Source organism: Salarias fasciatus, chromosome 3 (assembly GCF_902148845.1).
Source record: "Salarias fasciatus chromosome 3, fSalaFa1.1, whole genome shotgun sequence".
Taxonomy (NCBI): Eukaryota; Metazoa; Chordata; class Actinopteri; order Blenniiformes; family Blenniidae; genus Salarias; species Salarias fasciatus.
Genome location: NC_043747.1, coordinates 2,633,598 through 2,648,343, shown reverse-complemented (window position 1 = coordinate 2,648,343; position 14,746 = coordinate 2,633,598). Strand labels below are relative to the sequence as shown.

Genomic DNA, 14,746 nt, shown 5'->3' with positions numbered 1-14,746 from the left:
CACTGAGGGCACTATCGCGCCTCTTATTGGTATCGGTGCATCCCCCATTTGCAAACTCTGTCTTCAACCACATGAATGTATTTTCACTCACACTCAGATTTATCATTTTTTCTTCATAAGAAAGGTTTCTGGAATATTTGTAGTTCCATGATAAATGTTGAGTACAATGCAAAAGCCACAAGACACCTGTAAAAGATGGAAACGACAATCCACAGGCAAGCTGGTCTATTAACACTGTCTTTATTGGCATTAGCCTTAGCGTTCAGGTTGTGGATTCAGGCCCTGTGCTTCTGACTTTAACCTACAGGGCCCCTCAGTCTCTGCTGTTTGTAAGACGTGTCTCAGCTTATGCAGATGACACTGTAATGTTTGTAAATGTGCAGTTTTTTGTATGATCGCTGATCATTTTAAAAAAGCAAATGACCAAAATGACTGTGAGTGAAAATAAATCCAGAGAATGATATTTCCAGAGCTCCAGAGTGAACGGCCATGTGTTACAGCTGTTCTCACGTTCTGTCCTCGTTCAAGAAGGGATCAGTCAGGTCATTCATGGCAATCGGTTTAGAAAGATCGAATGAGCGGTTAGTAGAGCAGGTGAGGGTTCCCCCAGACGTGCAGTTCAGGAGGGCATGCTGTAGGCGAGCGAGGAGGAGGAAGAGGGGAGGAAGGGTTAGCGGCAGGAGGAAGGCTCAATGCATCATGCAGTCATTGCAAACGCTGGCAGCAGAACATTCCAACCAGCCCAGTCCGGGTCCAGGAGAACAGGAAGGTCACCCGGCGGGACGGCGAGGAGGGAAAGATGGAGAAGGATCGTTTAAAAAGGGCAGAGAGAACCGGCAAAGACCTGCTGAACCGACGTGCAACAATGCAGCGACTTCCACATGAAACAGTGAGGACTAGGACCTGATGAAGGACCAGGTCTGAGAAGGTCCAGCAGCTGTACTCATAACAGTTCCTCTTCTTTACATCTGGTTCAGGGTTTTGAACAAGTCAAGATAGTCCAGCTTCATCTTTTTAATCAGTCATAAAGTGTGTTTCGATTGGCTTTCAAGCTGAGTTTAGACCAACTTCTACCTGCTTTATGAAGGAGTTTAGACGGAAACCATGATTTCTTCTCCAGCCTTGTGAAGCTGCAGTGCTGGAATCACTTTAATTTTTAGGAGGTTTCAGCAGAAGCAGGGTTTCTGTGGAGCAGAAGCATCGCAGCGTCCGGAGCTTTGGAAGAACCTGCTGAAGACCTGACCTCCACTCTGCTCATTTCCAGCCATTATCTGGAGAAATGAAGCCACTCAGCCAAACCCGGCGGCTCTGCTGCTCTTTGCTTATTTGTCTCGACTGTATTTGCTTGTTTTTGTGTTTCTGCAGCGAGCTGTGGCGGCTGCCGGGCGACAGCCAATGGGAGCGCTCGGAGGAGCATGCAAAACGCCGGCTTATTGCCGCTGAATGGAAACCAAACCTGACACACACACCCGCTTCATTTGATTGGCAAATGGGAGCAAACAGTGAGAAGAAGAGACTGTGGGACGAGGAAACGTCCGTAAGGCCGGAACAGAGGAGCTGGCCCTGTTCACGTCTACAGCGTGAGGGACGACCGGGCTGACACTGCTCGAAGGTTTAATGGCGTTCTTCTGAACTGCTTTCAGATCGTTTTGCATGTTAGGGCATTAAGTTGTGGTTCTAAAAGGTTTTTGTATTGGATTTACACCTGAGTTACTGCTTTGGTTCTGAAATTTTCAAGACAGATTGACAAGATTTTAAATGTGTCTGATTGTGCTGTGGATGTGGACTTCCTGACCGTTATTTCTACAGAATCCAATTTTACAGGACCAGATTTACAGTTTCAGACATTTCGAGACCCTAAAATCTGCAAATGAAATGAGACATGTTTGGACTTTGTTTATAAAGACACACCACAACTCAATAATATACAACTGGGCTTTGTATTAAACCTTCAGCAGCTGCTTTATGACCCCATTAACAGAGTTTTTCATTGAAACCACACACTCCAGAAACACACCCCAGCCGCAGGTTCTCCGCCCTGGGTTATGTTTACAAGTCTGGAATAGAGAATATGTACAACTGTTCAGAGCCACAGAGCAGCTTGAGGGCTGCCAACCTTTTCTTTATGAGCGCATTAACACGTCTCAGCGGGGCGGAGTGGACTGATCGTGTCTTTATATTTCACTAGAACCAGATCCAATACGAAAGACGTGGAACCTGGTTCGTCAGTTCTGGAGCAGGAAAGAGTCGGAGGGTGGATCCAGAGGGGGAACAGGTGAAGAGACAGAGGTGTTCCGAGGGTTTTCAGTCCACTCACCTTGAGGTCGCGGTGGACCACGCCCATCTGGTGGCAGTGCAGGACGGCCTCTAGGATCTGCTGAATGCAATGACTGCATGCAAACACCAGGGGGCCACGGGTTAGTGACAAGCTACCAGCGGCGTCTCGTGGTGAGCCGGCTCTGACACCCGGGGGGCCGGCCGCCGCGTGGGAGGGGCCCCGCCAGGCCCTCACTAACGGGCCGCAGGGCGTTAGACAGAAACGGACGTTTTGGGAACAGTCACAGTTTTCAGTGACTGAGGGAAACACTGCAGAACGAGTTCAACCCTCACTCACACACACACACACACACACAGGCGGCTGGTTCACCGAGCGTCAGAGCACAACAGGCGAGGCGTTAGGTCGAAGCCAGCTGGAGGACGGAGCGGGGGGGGGGGGCACAGAGGGTCCTTAACTATCATTGAATAAATTAATTCAGTGGATAGTTTCTTTTCAATATCAATCTGAAAATTTAATTCTAAATCTGCAAATCGAGTCAATCCATGTTTCAAATCAACATTCAGTTGATTAAACAGGGCCCCCCCCACACTGGGCCCCGCCTCCCTGGAGCCCCTCCCACCAGGCCCCGCCCCCCTGGTGGCTGTCAGCGTGGTGCTACATGCACGTCTTTGAGCCTGGACAGGCAGTGATGCGCTCTACCGGCCCACGCCCCCGCCGCCCTCCCGCCCCCGCCGACCCTGCAGGGGGCGCTGTGTGGGGCGTCTGGAGGAGGCGGCGCCCGGCGGGAAGCACTGATCAGGCAGCAGAGGAGCCAGGATTCCTTCACTGACAGTCACTAACCTTCAGGTCTCTGTGCACTATGCCGTTAATGTGGCAGTGATTTACACTTTCTAGAATCTGCTGAATGCAGTGACTGGAGGAGAGACGGCAGCCAGAAGCAGGAAGGAGAGGAAGAGGAAGAACAGGTGAACGTCAGGAAACCACAGGACACACAGGAACACCAAACACAGGAAGTAACAACCGGTCGACGCAGCAAGTAACAACCGGTCGACACAGGGAGTAACAGCCGGTCGACACAGGAAGTAACAACCGGTCGACGCAGCAAGTAACAGCCGGTCGACACAGGGAGTAACAGCCGGTCGACACAGGGAGTAACAACCGATCGACACAGGAAGTAACACCTGGTCGACATAGGAAGTAACAACCGGTCGACACAGGGAGTAACAACCGGTCGACACAGGAAGTAACAACCGGTCGACACAGGGAGTAACAGCCGGTCGACACAGGACGTAACAACCGGTCGACACAGGGAGTAACAGCCGGTCGACACAGGACGTAACAACCGGTCGACACAGGAAGTAACACCTGGTCAACACAGGAAGTAAAACCCAGTCGACACAGCAGGTAACAACCGGTCGACACAGGGAGTAACAACCGGTCGACACAGGGAGTAACAGCCGGTCGACACAGGACGTAACAACTGGTCGACACAGGGAGTAACAACCGGTCGACACAGGGAGTAACAGCCGGTCGACACAGGACGTAACAACCGGTCGACACAGGGAGTAACAACCAGTCGACACAGGGAGTAACACCCGGTCCACACAGGGAGTAACAACCGGTCGACACAGGGAGTAACAACCGGTCGACACAGGGAGTAACACCCGGTCGACACAGCAGGTAACACCCGGTCGACACAGGACGTAACAACCGGTCAACACAGGAAGTAACAACCAGTCGACACAGGAAGTAACACCCGGTCGACACAGGAAGTAAAACCCAGTCGACACAGCAGGTAACACCCGGTCGACACAGGAAGTAACACCCGGTCCACACAGGAAGTAACAACCGGTCGACACAGGAAGTAACACCCGGTCCACACAGGGAGTAACAACCGGTCGACACAGGGAGTAACAACCGGTCGACACAGGACGTAACACCCGGTCCACACAGGGAGTAACAACCGGTCGACACAGGGAGTAACAACCGGTCGACACAGGACGTAACAACCGGTCGACACAGGAAGTAACACCCGGTCGACACAGCAGGTAACACCCGGTCGACACAGGACGTAACAACCGGTCGACACAGGAAGTAACACCCGGTCCACACAGGGAGTAACAACCGGTCGACACAGGGAGTAACAACCGGTCGACACAGGACGTAACAACCGGTCGACACAGGAAGTAAAACCCAGTCGACACAGCAGGTAACACCCGGTCGACACAGGAAGTAACACCCGGTCCACACAGGAAGTAACAACCGGTCGACACAGGAAGTAACACCCGGTCGACACAGGAAGTAACACCCGGTCGACACAGGAAGTAAAACCCAGTCGACACAGCAGGTAACACCCGGTCGACACAGGACGTAACAACTGGTCCACACAGGAAGTAACACCCGGTCCACACAGGAAGTAACAACCGGTCGACACAGGAAGTAACAACCGGTCGACACAGGAAGTAACAACCGGTCGAAACAGGAAGTCACACCTGATCGAAACAGGAAGTCACACCCGATCGAAACAGGAAGCCACACAGGAAGCTCTGAAGGAGGAGCTCAGCCTGCTGGGAAATCCACTGCACGGATTCCTCCAGCGGGAAGAGAGGAGCAGCCTCATGTCAGTGTGCTGAGCTCCAAACGAGAACCAGGATTGAGCGAAATGACTTTTACTGACACTGTGAGACAGAGCTGATACACTTATTGTCTCTTTTTATCAACACCTGAACTGAAAAAAAATCCACCCTATTACTTAACGCATGTTCCCTTTACTTCCAACCTGCCATCCTCACAATCTGTCAGATCCATCTGAAAGTAAGAAACGACCTAACAGAGGTGATTTCTGACCGTACTTCCTGTTTCTAAACTCTTTTCTTGGCCCACAGTGTTCTATCTGTAGACCATATAGAGTCTTTCTGTTTGGGCACCTTAGTGATTCTTGGTCAGGTCTTTGTCTTAGACTCTTACTGTGACCAAACATTTCTCTGTCTCTAATGATTCTGATAATAATGCTCTAGTTTTTCCAAAATCCCTTTGACGTCTTACTTTCTCGCTACATGCTGGGAAACCACAGCTTGGCTTTGATTATCAGCCAGTCTGATGTTTTCTCTTTATCATCAGTTTTTAGGATCCTGGAATCTGATTTTGGATGTTGGAAACGTTTGGTCTGCCGAGAAAAAGAATTGCTTTAAATTGTTTATAACATCAATTTCAAACCTTCTGAGAGACTGAAAGGCATCAGTTTACTTTCCTCCTGAAGAGGTTTCATTGACACAACCTCCACTGGTCAGTCCATCCTCCAGTCCGAACGCCGGCTCAGCCACCTGTGAGCTGTTGAACTACTTCAATTCATTCTATCAAACAAAAATACAGAGTAAGAGCTTTACTCAATCCCCGGTTTGCAACCCAACACACCAGCATGAGACCAACACGAGTCTTTAAAAGGTCAGGAGCTTCAAGTTACACATCAGGTGGAGAAAAAGACACAAAGGGACAGATAAGTTCAGGTAAAACAGATACACACTTCAAAATCCCAACAAGGCCACTAAAAACAGAACCCAGACGCTGCTTTGTGGTCGGTAGGAGTAAAATTGACCCGTTGACTTTTTGGGAATCAAAATGCTTTAAATGTTTGTTTTTTTTTTTTTGGAGGGATGTGATTTTGAACAGTTTCAATTAGGAATGCACCAATATCATTTTTTCTCTAACCTTTAGCGACTTGCTGATACCGGGTACCGATACCGTTCTGTCTGGAAGCCTGATCACCCTCCACACAGACCATGTGGGAACCAGCTACACCCTCAGGTCTGGACCCTGCCTCGGCCTCGGCCTCGGATCGTCGTCATTAGGACAGGGTTCCGTTTGAAGTGGAGCTTTTATTTTAAGGGGCACGAATGAAACAGGATGTTAAGAAAAGTGGATTGATCAAAACAAGAAGAGGCTCCTGAAGGCACATGGAAGCGTCCTGCTGGACCGACTGGGTGAGAACTGTTCCTGCTGGACTACATCAGTGGTTGGAGCTAACAGAGCTAGCAGAGCTAGCAGAGCTAGCACTGGGTGAAGGCCAGCAGATGTTTCACTGGGCGGAGCTCTGCCTCGATACGCCTTCAGAGCCACAGAACACAGAAGCGTCCCCGGCACTGACCTGGCGTCGGCCTCGCTGTAGTACTCCCTGGCAACGATGTCCTCGAACAGCTCGCCGCCGGTCACCCTGCAGGACGAGAGGAGCGCTGAAACCCGACGCTCATGTCCGAGCCCCGAGGGGGGAAAGGCCCCATAATGCTCAGCAGTCTGTTTTCAGGCCAGCTGGGGCCGACTCGCTGCCTGAACGGTGAAATCACCACAGTCGCATGTTCCTGCTGCTCTCGACATGGATTCTGTTTATTCAGCTGGAAGGAATTTCCCTGTTTTTCCATCATTTGGGCCCAGAGAGCTTTTCCAAGCAGAAGGAACTGCTGTAACGAGCAGGCTGTGTCACACTGAGCCTCCGGGGCCTCGGTCATGTCCGCCAGGCGGCTCTCACCAGGACAGGACTCTGGACGCCGGGGGACTTTAAAACGGATCAATATAAAGACCAGACGCAGTTTGCTGCAGCTTGACACAGTGATCCTAATCCAGGTCTACAAACACAGAACAGCAGATATGAGGGGTGGAAACCGTTATCCAGAGTTCAGAGTCCAGCCTGAGTTCACAGCTCCGGTCCAGACAGCAGGGGAAGACCTGGACCATGAACCGAGTCTGAGACCTCAGCTCCGCCTCACATCACGCCGTCCGCTGAATTCAGCTTGGTTTGAGTCATTATCACTGAATAAACCAACGGCAGTCTGAAGAACACCCCACAGCGAGTCCACAGGAGTCCCTCAGGGCTCAGTACTCAGACTTCTCCTCTTCTCTAGATTTACCTTCAGTTTCAGTTAGTAGAAGCTTTCTTATGACATCTGGTTCTGCAGAAAGTGTCCTCCTGTGACTGTAGACATAACCACACAGTGTGTTGTTCCCTCGTAGCACCAGCATCACAGGTTGTGTAACAGAGAGAGCGCTGCTGAAATGATCTGTATCCTGGTTTTTGGGTCATATGAAGCACAGCTGCTCAGTAAAACAGAAAATCAGATCCGAGCCGACTCGGATCTAGAAGCAGCTGCAGCAGACGTGATTTAAACAGTCAACAGAACTCACTGATTCAACGTCTTCAAATACAGTTAGAAAGTGAACAGACTTGTCTGCATTTAGAATAATCTGTATTTTTAACGGCTTGAACATTCAGCTTCCATCTCCTCTATTTCAGCAGACGGTAATCAGTCTGCCCGCCGTGCTGCGCTGAGCCCGGCCTCCTGCGGTGCAATCAAACCAAGGATTCCTAATTATTGTTATTTGACGGGAGCCGTTTCCACAGGAGTCGGTTCCACGCTGGTTCAGATCGTCTGCTCTGAACAGCTTTCTGTGAGACGAGCTGAGCGAGAAGTTTCTGTTGGAGCCGACGCGACAGAACAGTTTTAAAAACTTCTAGAAGTTTGCAGGTTCAAATCCCTCCACTGACAGGATAACACCGAGTTCCGAAGCATGACCCCTGACCCCTTCATGTCCCTGACATGTGAAGAGGGAAGTCATTGAAGAGCTTTGTTCTTTATTTTTTCACTGGAACAATAACAGGAGGAAGAACAGAGCATTAGCATCATATGAGTCTCCACCGAAGCTGCCAACAGGCGAGACGAGCAGAAAAAGCTCCGAGTCCATCAAGCTTCCCTTTCTGCAGAATTCTAAATGGAAACAAGCTGGAGAGTTTCTGCCTGTGATGAAAACCACCAGTTTACTGCTGCTGCTTTCTGTTGTCCATCCAACGAACCCTGGAGTCACAGGGCAGAGGTCAGACTGTCACAGAGCCTGAGGACAAGCTTCATGATCCCCACAGAAACCTCAGGCTTCCCTCAGAGGAGGCTCCGCTTCCTGGAGGAGGCTCCGCTTCCTGGAGGAGGCTCCGCTTCCTGGAGGAGGCTCCGCTTCCTGGAGGAGGCTCCGCTTCCTGGAGGAGGCTCCGCTTCCTGGAGGAGGCTCCGCTTCCTGGAGGAGGCTCCGCTTCCTGGAGGAGGCTCCACTTCCTGGAGGAGGCTCCGCTTCCTGGAGGAGGCTCCACTTCCTGGAGGAGGCTCCACTTCCTGGTGGCTCCACAGGCTTTATAAACTCATTGGAAAACGGCTCTCCCAGTAGGTCTGATGATTTCAGGATCTCCACTGACGGTATGACAGTCATGAAGGACCCGGGAGCGATTCCCACACTTCTTCTGACTGTGTCTGTTTCAGCGGATCGGCTTTGAGTCGTCTTTCTCACACATGAATGACATTAAAACTCTCGATCTGCTAAACTGCTTCCACATCCTTTTTCCAGTTGGATGGAAAATCTCGGCAAACTGCATGCAAGTTAACAGTCAAGCAATTTTTGATTTTTGAACAGTATATTTAACATGTTCACCTCATATTATCCACTGACCTTTTTTTTTTTTTTATTGAGGCATCTGATGCACTTCCATCAATTCAATTAATTTCAATATCAACAGATAAGGAAAATAAAGTCATGAAAAGCCAAATGAAGGAACTTCAAAGTGATTCTTCCATATTAAATGAAGTGAAATGGCTGAAGTCTTAAACACCCATACAGTTGTGTTGGTGCCGTTATGTCAAGTGAAGTCATGTTTTCTGTCTGTTAATTTCTCTATTTGTCTGTTAATTCTGTTTTGATATTGATCACCTGATCTGACTGTTGGGCCTGTTGTTGCGATGCACATGCTAAGAATTTACAAAATACAATATGTTGCGTCCTTCAGTATGTTGTCAGTCTCTTTATTGCTCATGCTGTCCGGCCCCTGATTGTTCCTCAGTGTCATGAAGCGACCCCCGTTCCAGAGTCAATGAACGGCGTTCTTCCCGGCAGGTGAAAAGGCGAGCGGAGCGGCACTTACAGATCGAAGACCAGGTAGTGGAACCCTTCCTCTGATATGCTGTCATGGAGCCGAACTGTGGAGAAGAAGAAACACACCTGGAGGTCAGAGGTCAGAGGTCGCTAATGCTGGAGCCATCAGCCACATTTCACTTGCTGATGTTAAAGATATAAAAAAAGTGACAGTTTTGAAACACAAACAGGATGTTTATCATGTTGACGCTGGGAAAAAGTTGCTTGAATGAGTAAAAAGTCACCATGAAGCAGCCACACCAGTCCCACCAGCCTCAGTACACTGCAGGAATTCTCTGCCACTATCATTTCATTTCTTCTTTGTAGAAACTTCAGCTAAAATAAGAATCATCAATAAAAATCGCTTCAGATTAGTCGGTTTGAAGCACTAATTTTCTGTTTCTTTGCTCCTGAGAAACTTGAAGATCAGCGTTATTCTTCCACTCACACACAAACAGCGTTCCTGTAAAACCAGCCACTGTTAAATGAGCGGCAGGCCACATCCAGACACGTAAACACTGAGTTCACTGTGAGTCTGACGGCTGCTAATGGCCTTTAAAGATGCATGCTCGCCCAACGCTGAGCTTCCTCAACATACATGGTTTCATATACAGCTGCAGAATGAATTATTTACAGTATTCACTCTCGGTTCGGGCCCTGTAAGTGGATCCAGCTGTGAGCATCAACACGCTGTACGGAGATCTGTGAGCGAAGAACGAACACTGAAATATTAACGGTGAGAAGAAACTGAAGCACAGAGCCTGAAGCCGATGCATCAAGCTTCTACGCCTCCTTCCACATTCCTCAACAGAACCGAATTTAAACACTTCAGCAGAGAAAACTGTTTTACAGAGCCCACTTTAGCTCTTTTTTAACAGAGAAACACTGATATACGCCGATGACTCCCTGTTATATAGAAGAAATCGTCCAGCGGGTCGTCTCTGTGGAACGCTGCAGAGAAACTCCCTGATGGGCCAAGAGAGTGTTTACAGAACTGATAGACGAAAGCAGCAGAGTTTTAACAGAGAACGTCAACAGCGAGTTACCAAGTTATCAATATTAAACTATTAGACGTCCAAGACAGGAATCTGAACCGCGTTCTGTATCTGAACTCATAAAATCTACTATCAGTCACCTTCAGATTTCACATCAGCTAAGGCACATTTACTTTTCTTTGCAAAAAATATCTTTCATTGTCTCAACAAAAATCACATAAATTAACAGTTTTAAATCAAATGTCACATAAAATAAACTGTGAAGAAAATCTCTTCAATAAGCAATCAAATGATCGTTCCAATATTTACAGATTATTTTCTCACCATTTTCATTTTCTGACCTCAGACATTAAAATATCACCGATCTGGAACGGTTCGCTGCTCTGCAGGTGACTGAGGACGTCAACACGGAGTGTCGAGGGACAAATATCAAGTATGAGAAGCAAGAAGCTGTGTTTGGAAAAAAAAATCTACGATTGATATTTTATTAGTACGTTAAGTTGGAGTCCAGTTGAAGTTATGTAAGGTTATAATAGCAGACTCTTGCTTTGCTTCCTCAGCGATCAGACTCCATCTGTCTTCTGCAGCCAGCCAATCACGTGCGCGGAGGATCGGAGGAGCGATGAAAAGATTGAAATTATACAGCCGACATTAAAACTCTCCCCATCTGTCCTGCACAGCGGAGAGTGGCAGTAATCACAGGACTCCTCTCCTCCTCCTCCTCCTCCTCCGAGGAGACGGGCGCCGTTATCTAACTCGTTATTTCTGGCGGCAGAACGAAGAAGGCCCGACGGCAGCGGACGCCGATCACCACACCACAGCAGCTGTGTTGAATTAGCGGCGGCGGATTAACGCCGCTTCGTCTTTTCATGAACGCTGGCTGCTGCCCGCCGTCCAGATGTCCAACCTCCAGATGAGTTCTGTCCATGGATCTGCATCCTTCCACCTCGAACAGCCTGCAGCCTTCAGCAGACGGACGCCGGTTAGTTTCTCCTCCTATTTTTAGCTCTGGGTTCTTCTGAATGAGCGTCAGGCGGAGGTGAGGACGGGGCCAGCAACCAGCTCTCTGCAAGCCAATTAGCAGCGAGGCTAATGGAGCTGAAGCGCCACGGCGGGGGGTCGCAGTGAGACGGAGCGAGCGGTGACACCTCCGACCCGCGGCGGCGGATTACCTCATAAGACTGTTACGGTTTGGTGACGAGAGACCAGAATACACTCCGGACTCCGGTCCCAGACTGCCAGCAGCACACACTTTCAGGTTATTGCAAATAGTTTTGTCTTGTTCAGTCGAATCATCTCACAATCGCCTGGGTGCCGGTTCGATCCCCATTCCGGGCTTCACCATGTGTCTGTGTTTTTGGGCAACACACTGGACCAGAGCTGGTCAGAGAGGGGTCCAAACACGATCATTCATGTGAAGGTTTTCAATTGAAGGGTGTGAAACTGAGCCTTTGGATACAGGTCAAGACTCGGAGGGGTTTGCATGTTCTCCCACAGTCTGTGGTTTTGCTCCAGATACTCTGGTTTCCCAGGCATTTCAGTTTAATGGGAAACCATGGATGGATGGATGGAGTCGGTTGAATGATCCTGGCCCAGGTGAGACCTCAGCAGACTCTCTGAGGTGGGGGTGGGGGTGGGGCTTGCAGGATTTTATTAGGACAGTTTAAATTCCATTGATCTGCGGCTGAAACAGCTGTAGGAATGTTTTTTTCTAGGGTAATTCATTCCTTTTATGGGTTTCATTGGTAATTAAAACATGATTCTAACCAATGAGCCTCACCAGGAAGATGATGCTGAGGCCTTGTTGAGGTATTATCACTTCAGCAGTGTCTGGTTTCTCCTCAGGGAACACACTGGGCGCCACTGCCACTCCTCTCCTCTCAATAAACCGAGCCAGACTGGACGGTCCAGAGAACGAAGAGCTTCAGCCCACGCTGAAAACGTCCAAGAGCTTCCCTGAAGAGAGAGACTTCCCCGCGGACGTTCCTTCCTCCTCCTGCTTGACATCTGAGAGATGCATGGCGGCGGCGAGGACTTCCCCCGAGCCGTGACGGGAATCCTAACGAGAGCCTCCGTCTGAAGGCAGAGCAGCAGGGAACCACCCATCGGCTTCAGGAGCGTCTCTGGGCTTCTGAAACGATCCTCTCACACAGGAAACGACGGCTCTCCGGTGGGAAAAGTGTCTGGATGGGTGGATAAGAGGCGTGGCAGCACCGCAGGGGGCCACCGGGGTCACGAGTTCTGCCTTTTTTTACCATAAGGTATTAAACCATCACAGCTGTTATTCGACTGAATTCGGCTGATGACCGACTCCTAGAACTACAGATCGCTTTAATTTACTGATAAGATAACGGAAGATCAAGAAAAGATGGTTTAAAATTGTGTTTCAAATGAGTTTCAATGGAAAACTGAAAGGCTGACATGAAGACGCAGCCAGCATGTCGCACAGCGGCTGAAAACTCTGGAACAATTTGACATTTTCTAACTGTCAAATATCAACGACCCACAATGTGAGTTTGAATCACGTCTCCTTTAAACTGCATCAGGAATATCATCCTGTTCAAGCAGACAGAAAACGGCCATCTTGTCTCAGTTCAGTTCGGTTCAGACGAGCCTGCGTCTCTGAAGGATCCTGCATCAGTTTCAGCCACACCGACGATTAAACCGGGAATCCTAAATATCCCATAAAGCATTGCTTTGTGTGAAACTCACTGCAACAGAAAACCAGCAGGGACCCGACGGCCAAACAACAGATTTCAAGAGCTGCTGCGAGGCGATAATTACAGCTGTTCAGCCTCTGTTCCCCCAGCAGGGAGGAGGAGGGAGGGTGTGTGTGTGTGTGTGTGTGTGTGTGTGTGTGTGTGTGTGTTTCCCTGTAAAATCCACAGCACACAATGATTCAACTGTTACAACCACGCTTTACATTTTACAGGCAGATGGAGGTCACTCTCACAGAGTCTCTACTAGACCTGGACAGCAGTCTCACCGTGGACAGTCCGGCTCTGGTTTAACCTAGAACTAGTTTAATGAGTCTGGAACTAGTTCAACAAGTCTGGAACCAGCTTAGTGATTCAGTGACGAAATAACATTTATGGTCTAGGTGAATGAGTCTGGATCTAGTTTAAGACGTCCTGGCCACCTTGTTTCTTTGTGGAGTGTTATTTTGATAAAGAGCCACAATATGAAGGTTTCAGGAGTCTGAGACCAGATTACTGAGTCCGGGTCCAGTTCACTGGGTCTGGGACTCCAGCGTCCAGCAGAAACCAGAATGTTGTAAGGCCTCAGATGGGTTTGAGACGTGACATGAAGTCAGAAGGCAGGAAGTGGTGCAGGAAGGCAGGAAGTGGTGCAGGAAGGCAGGAAGTGGTGCAGGAAGGCAGGAAGTGGTGCAGGAAGACAGGAAGTGGTGCAGGGAGGCAGGAAGTGGTGCAGGAAGGCAGGAAGTGGTGCAGGGAGGCAGGAAGTGGTGCAGGAAGACAGGAAGTGGTGCAGGGAGGCAGGAAGTGGTGCAGGAAGGCAGGAAGTGGTGCAGGGAGGCAGGAAGTGGTGCAGCAAGACAGGAAGTGGTGCAGGGAGGCAGGAAGTGGTGCAGGAAGACAGGAAGTGTTGCAGGGAGGAAGTGGTGCAGGAAGGAAGTGGTGCAGCTCACCGATGTTGGGATGCTTCAGCAGGCGGCAGATCCGAGCCTCTCGCTCCAGCTTCTGGTGATCTGCGGAGACAAAAACAACACCTCCGTCAGCGGAATCCCTCCTGACGGCCTTCAAACTGCTTCTGCGCGATTTCCACAAATGAAGCGTCTCCGTGAAGCCGGCGATCGCCAGGCTTCAGAAGGCGCTGGTTCACTTCTCTCTGTGGGTCTGAACGCCTGGTTTCTCTCCATGTCTCCCCGGTCTGGCTCTGCAGAGAGGCAGCTTCACCCCCAGACGCCTGGGCGTGCCCGGACTCGTACAGACCGTCTGCCACGTCGCCGCGCTGCGGAACAACTGAGATCTTTATCATGAGCAGTGGTGGGAGTCGTCTCTGAGGAAGCCAGGTGATAATAGCTGCTGTTAGCGCCGGCGGCGACAGCGTGGAGGCCTCGCTATCCGTGACTCCGGTGGAATGTGAGCTCTCTGGGAGGCTTCCACCCCGACTCTCTGCAGACTGGAACACTGAAAGCCGTCGCCGCCGGATCACCGCCGATCGCATGACGCCACGGGAACAAAGAGGCTCATGGGACGTTGAATTAATGGGAACAAGTTCCCCAGAAGACCGATGAAGATTTAGCCAACAGCTCCTGGTGAAAGATGTTTTAATGATCGCCGTGGAGCAGAGGCGAGAGCGACTCCGCCCTGTGGAGGAGGAGGGTCACGGTGACGGAGGTCGGACCTGGAACCGGACATCCTCTCCTACCGGACCGCCTGACGCCCCCCTCAGCCTCGCCACAGAAACCCCGGCTGTTTAGAGAAAACAGGCCGTGTTGTGCCGAGACTGGACCGCCGGCTCCTCCAATCAGCCGCCAGTCCAGCGCTCAGCAGCACCAATGGCAGCC

The 14,746-nt window shown here is 50.1% G+C and overlaps 1 protein-coding gene across 5 annotated transcripts in view; it reads right to left on the bottom strand.

Moving 5' to 3' along the window:
• camk2d1 (calcium/calmodulin-dependent protein kinase (CaM kinase) II delta 1) overlaps positions 1 to 14,746 on the bottom strand; it is a 59,068-nt gene that overhangs the window by 17,100 nt on the left and 27,222 nt on the right. For all 5 annotated transcript variants that reach the window (XM_030086883.1, XM_030086890.1, XM_030086905.1 and 2 more), the window contains 4 exons: positions 13,865 to 13,924; positions 9,231 to 9,285; positions 6,423 to 6,488; positions 2,318 to 2,390 (listed from right to left, as the gene is read on the bottom strand). In XM_030086883.1, the coding sequence (XP_029942743.1) occupies positions 2,318 to 2,390; positions 6,423 to 6,488; positions 9,231 to 9,285; positions 13,865 to 13,924 (254 nt within the window). The remainder of the gene's footprint in view (positions 1 to 2,317; positions 2,391 to 6,422; positions 6,489 to 9,230; positions 9,286 to 13,864; positions 13,925 to 14,746) is intronic.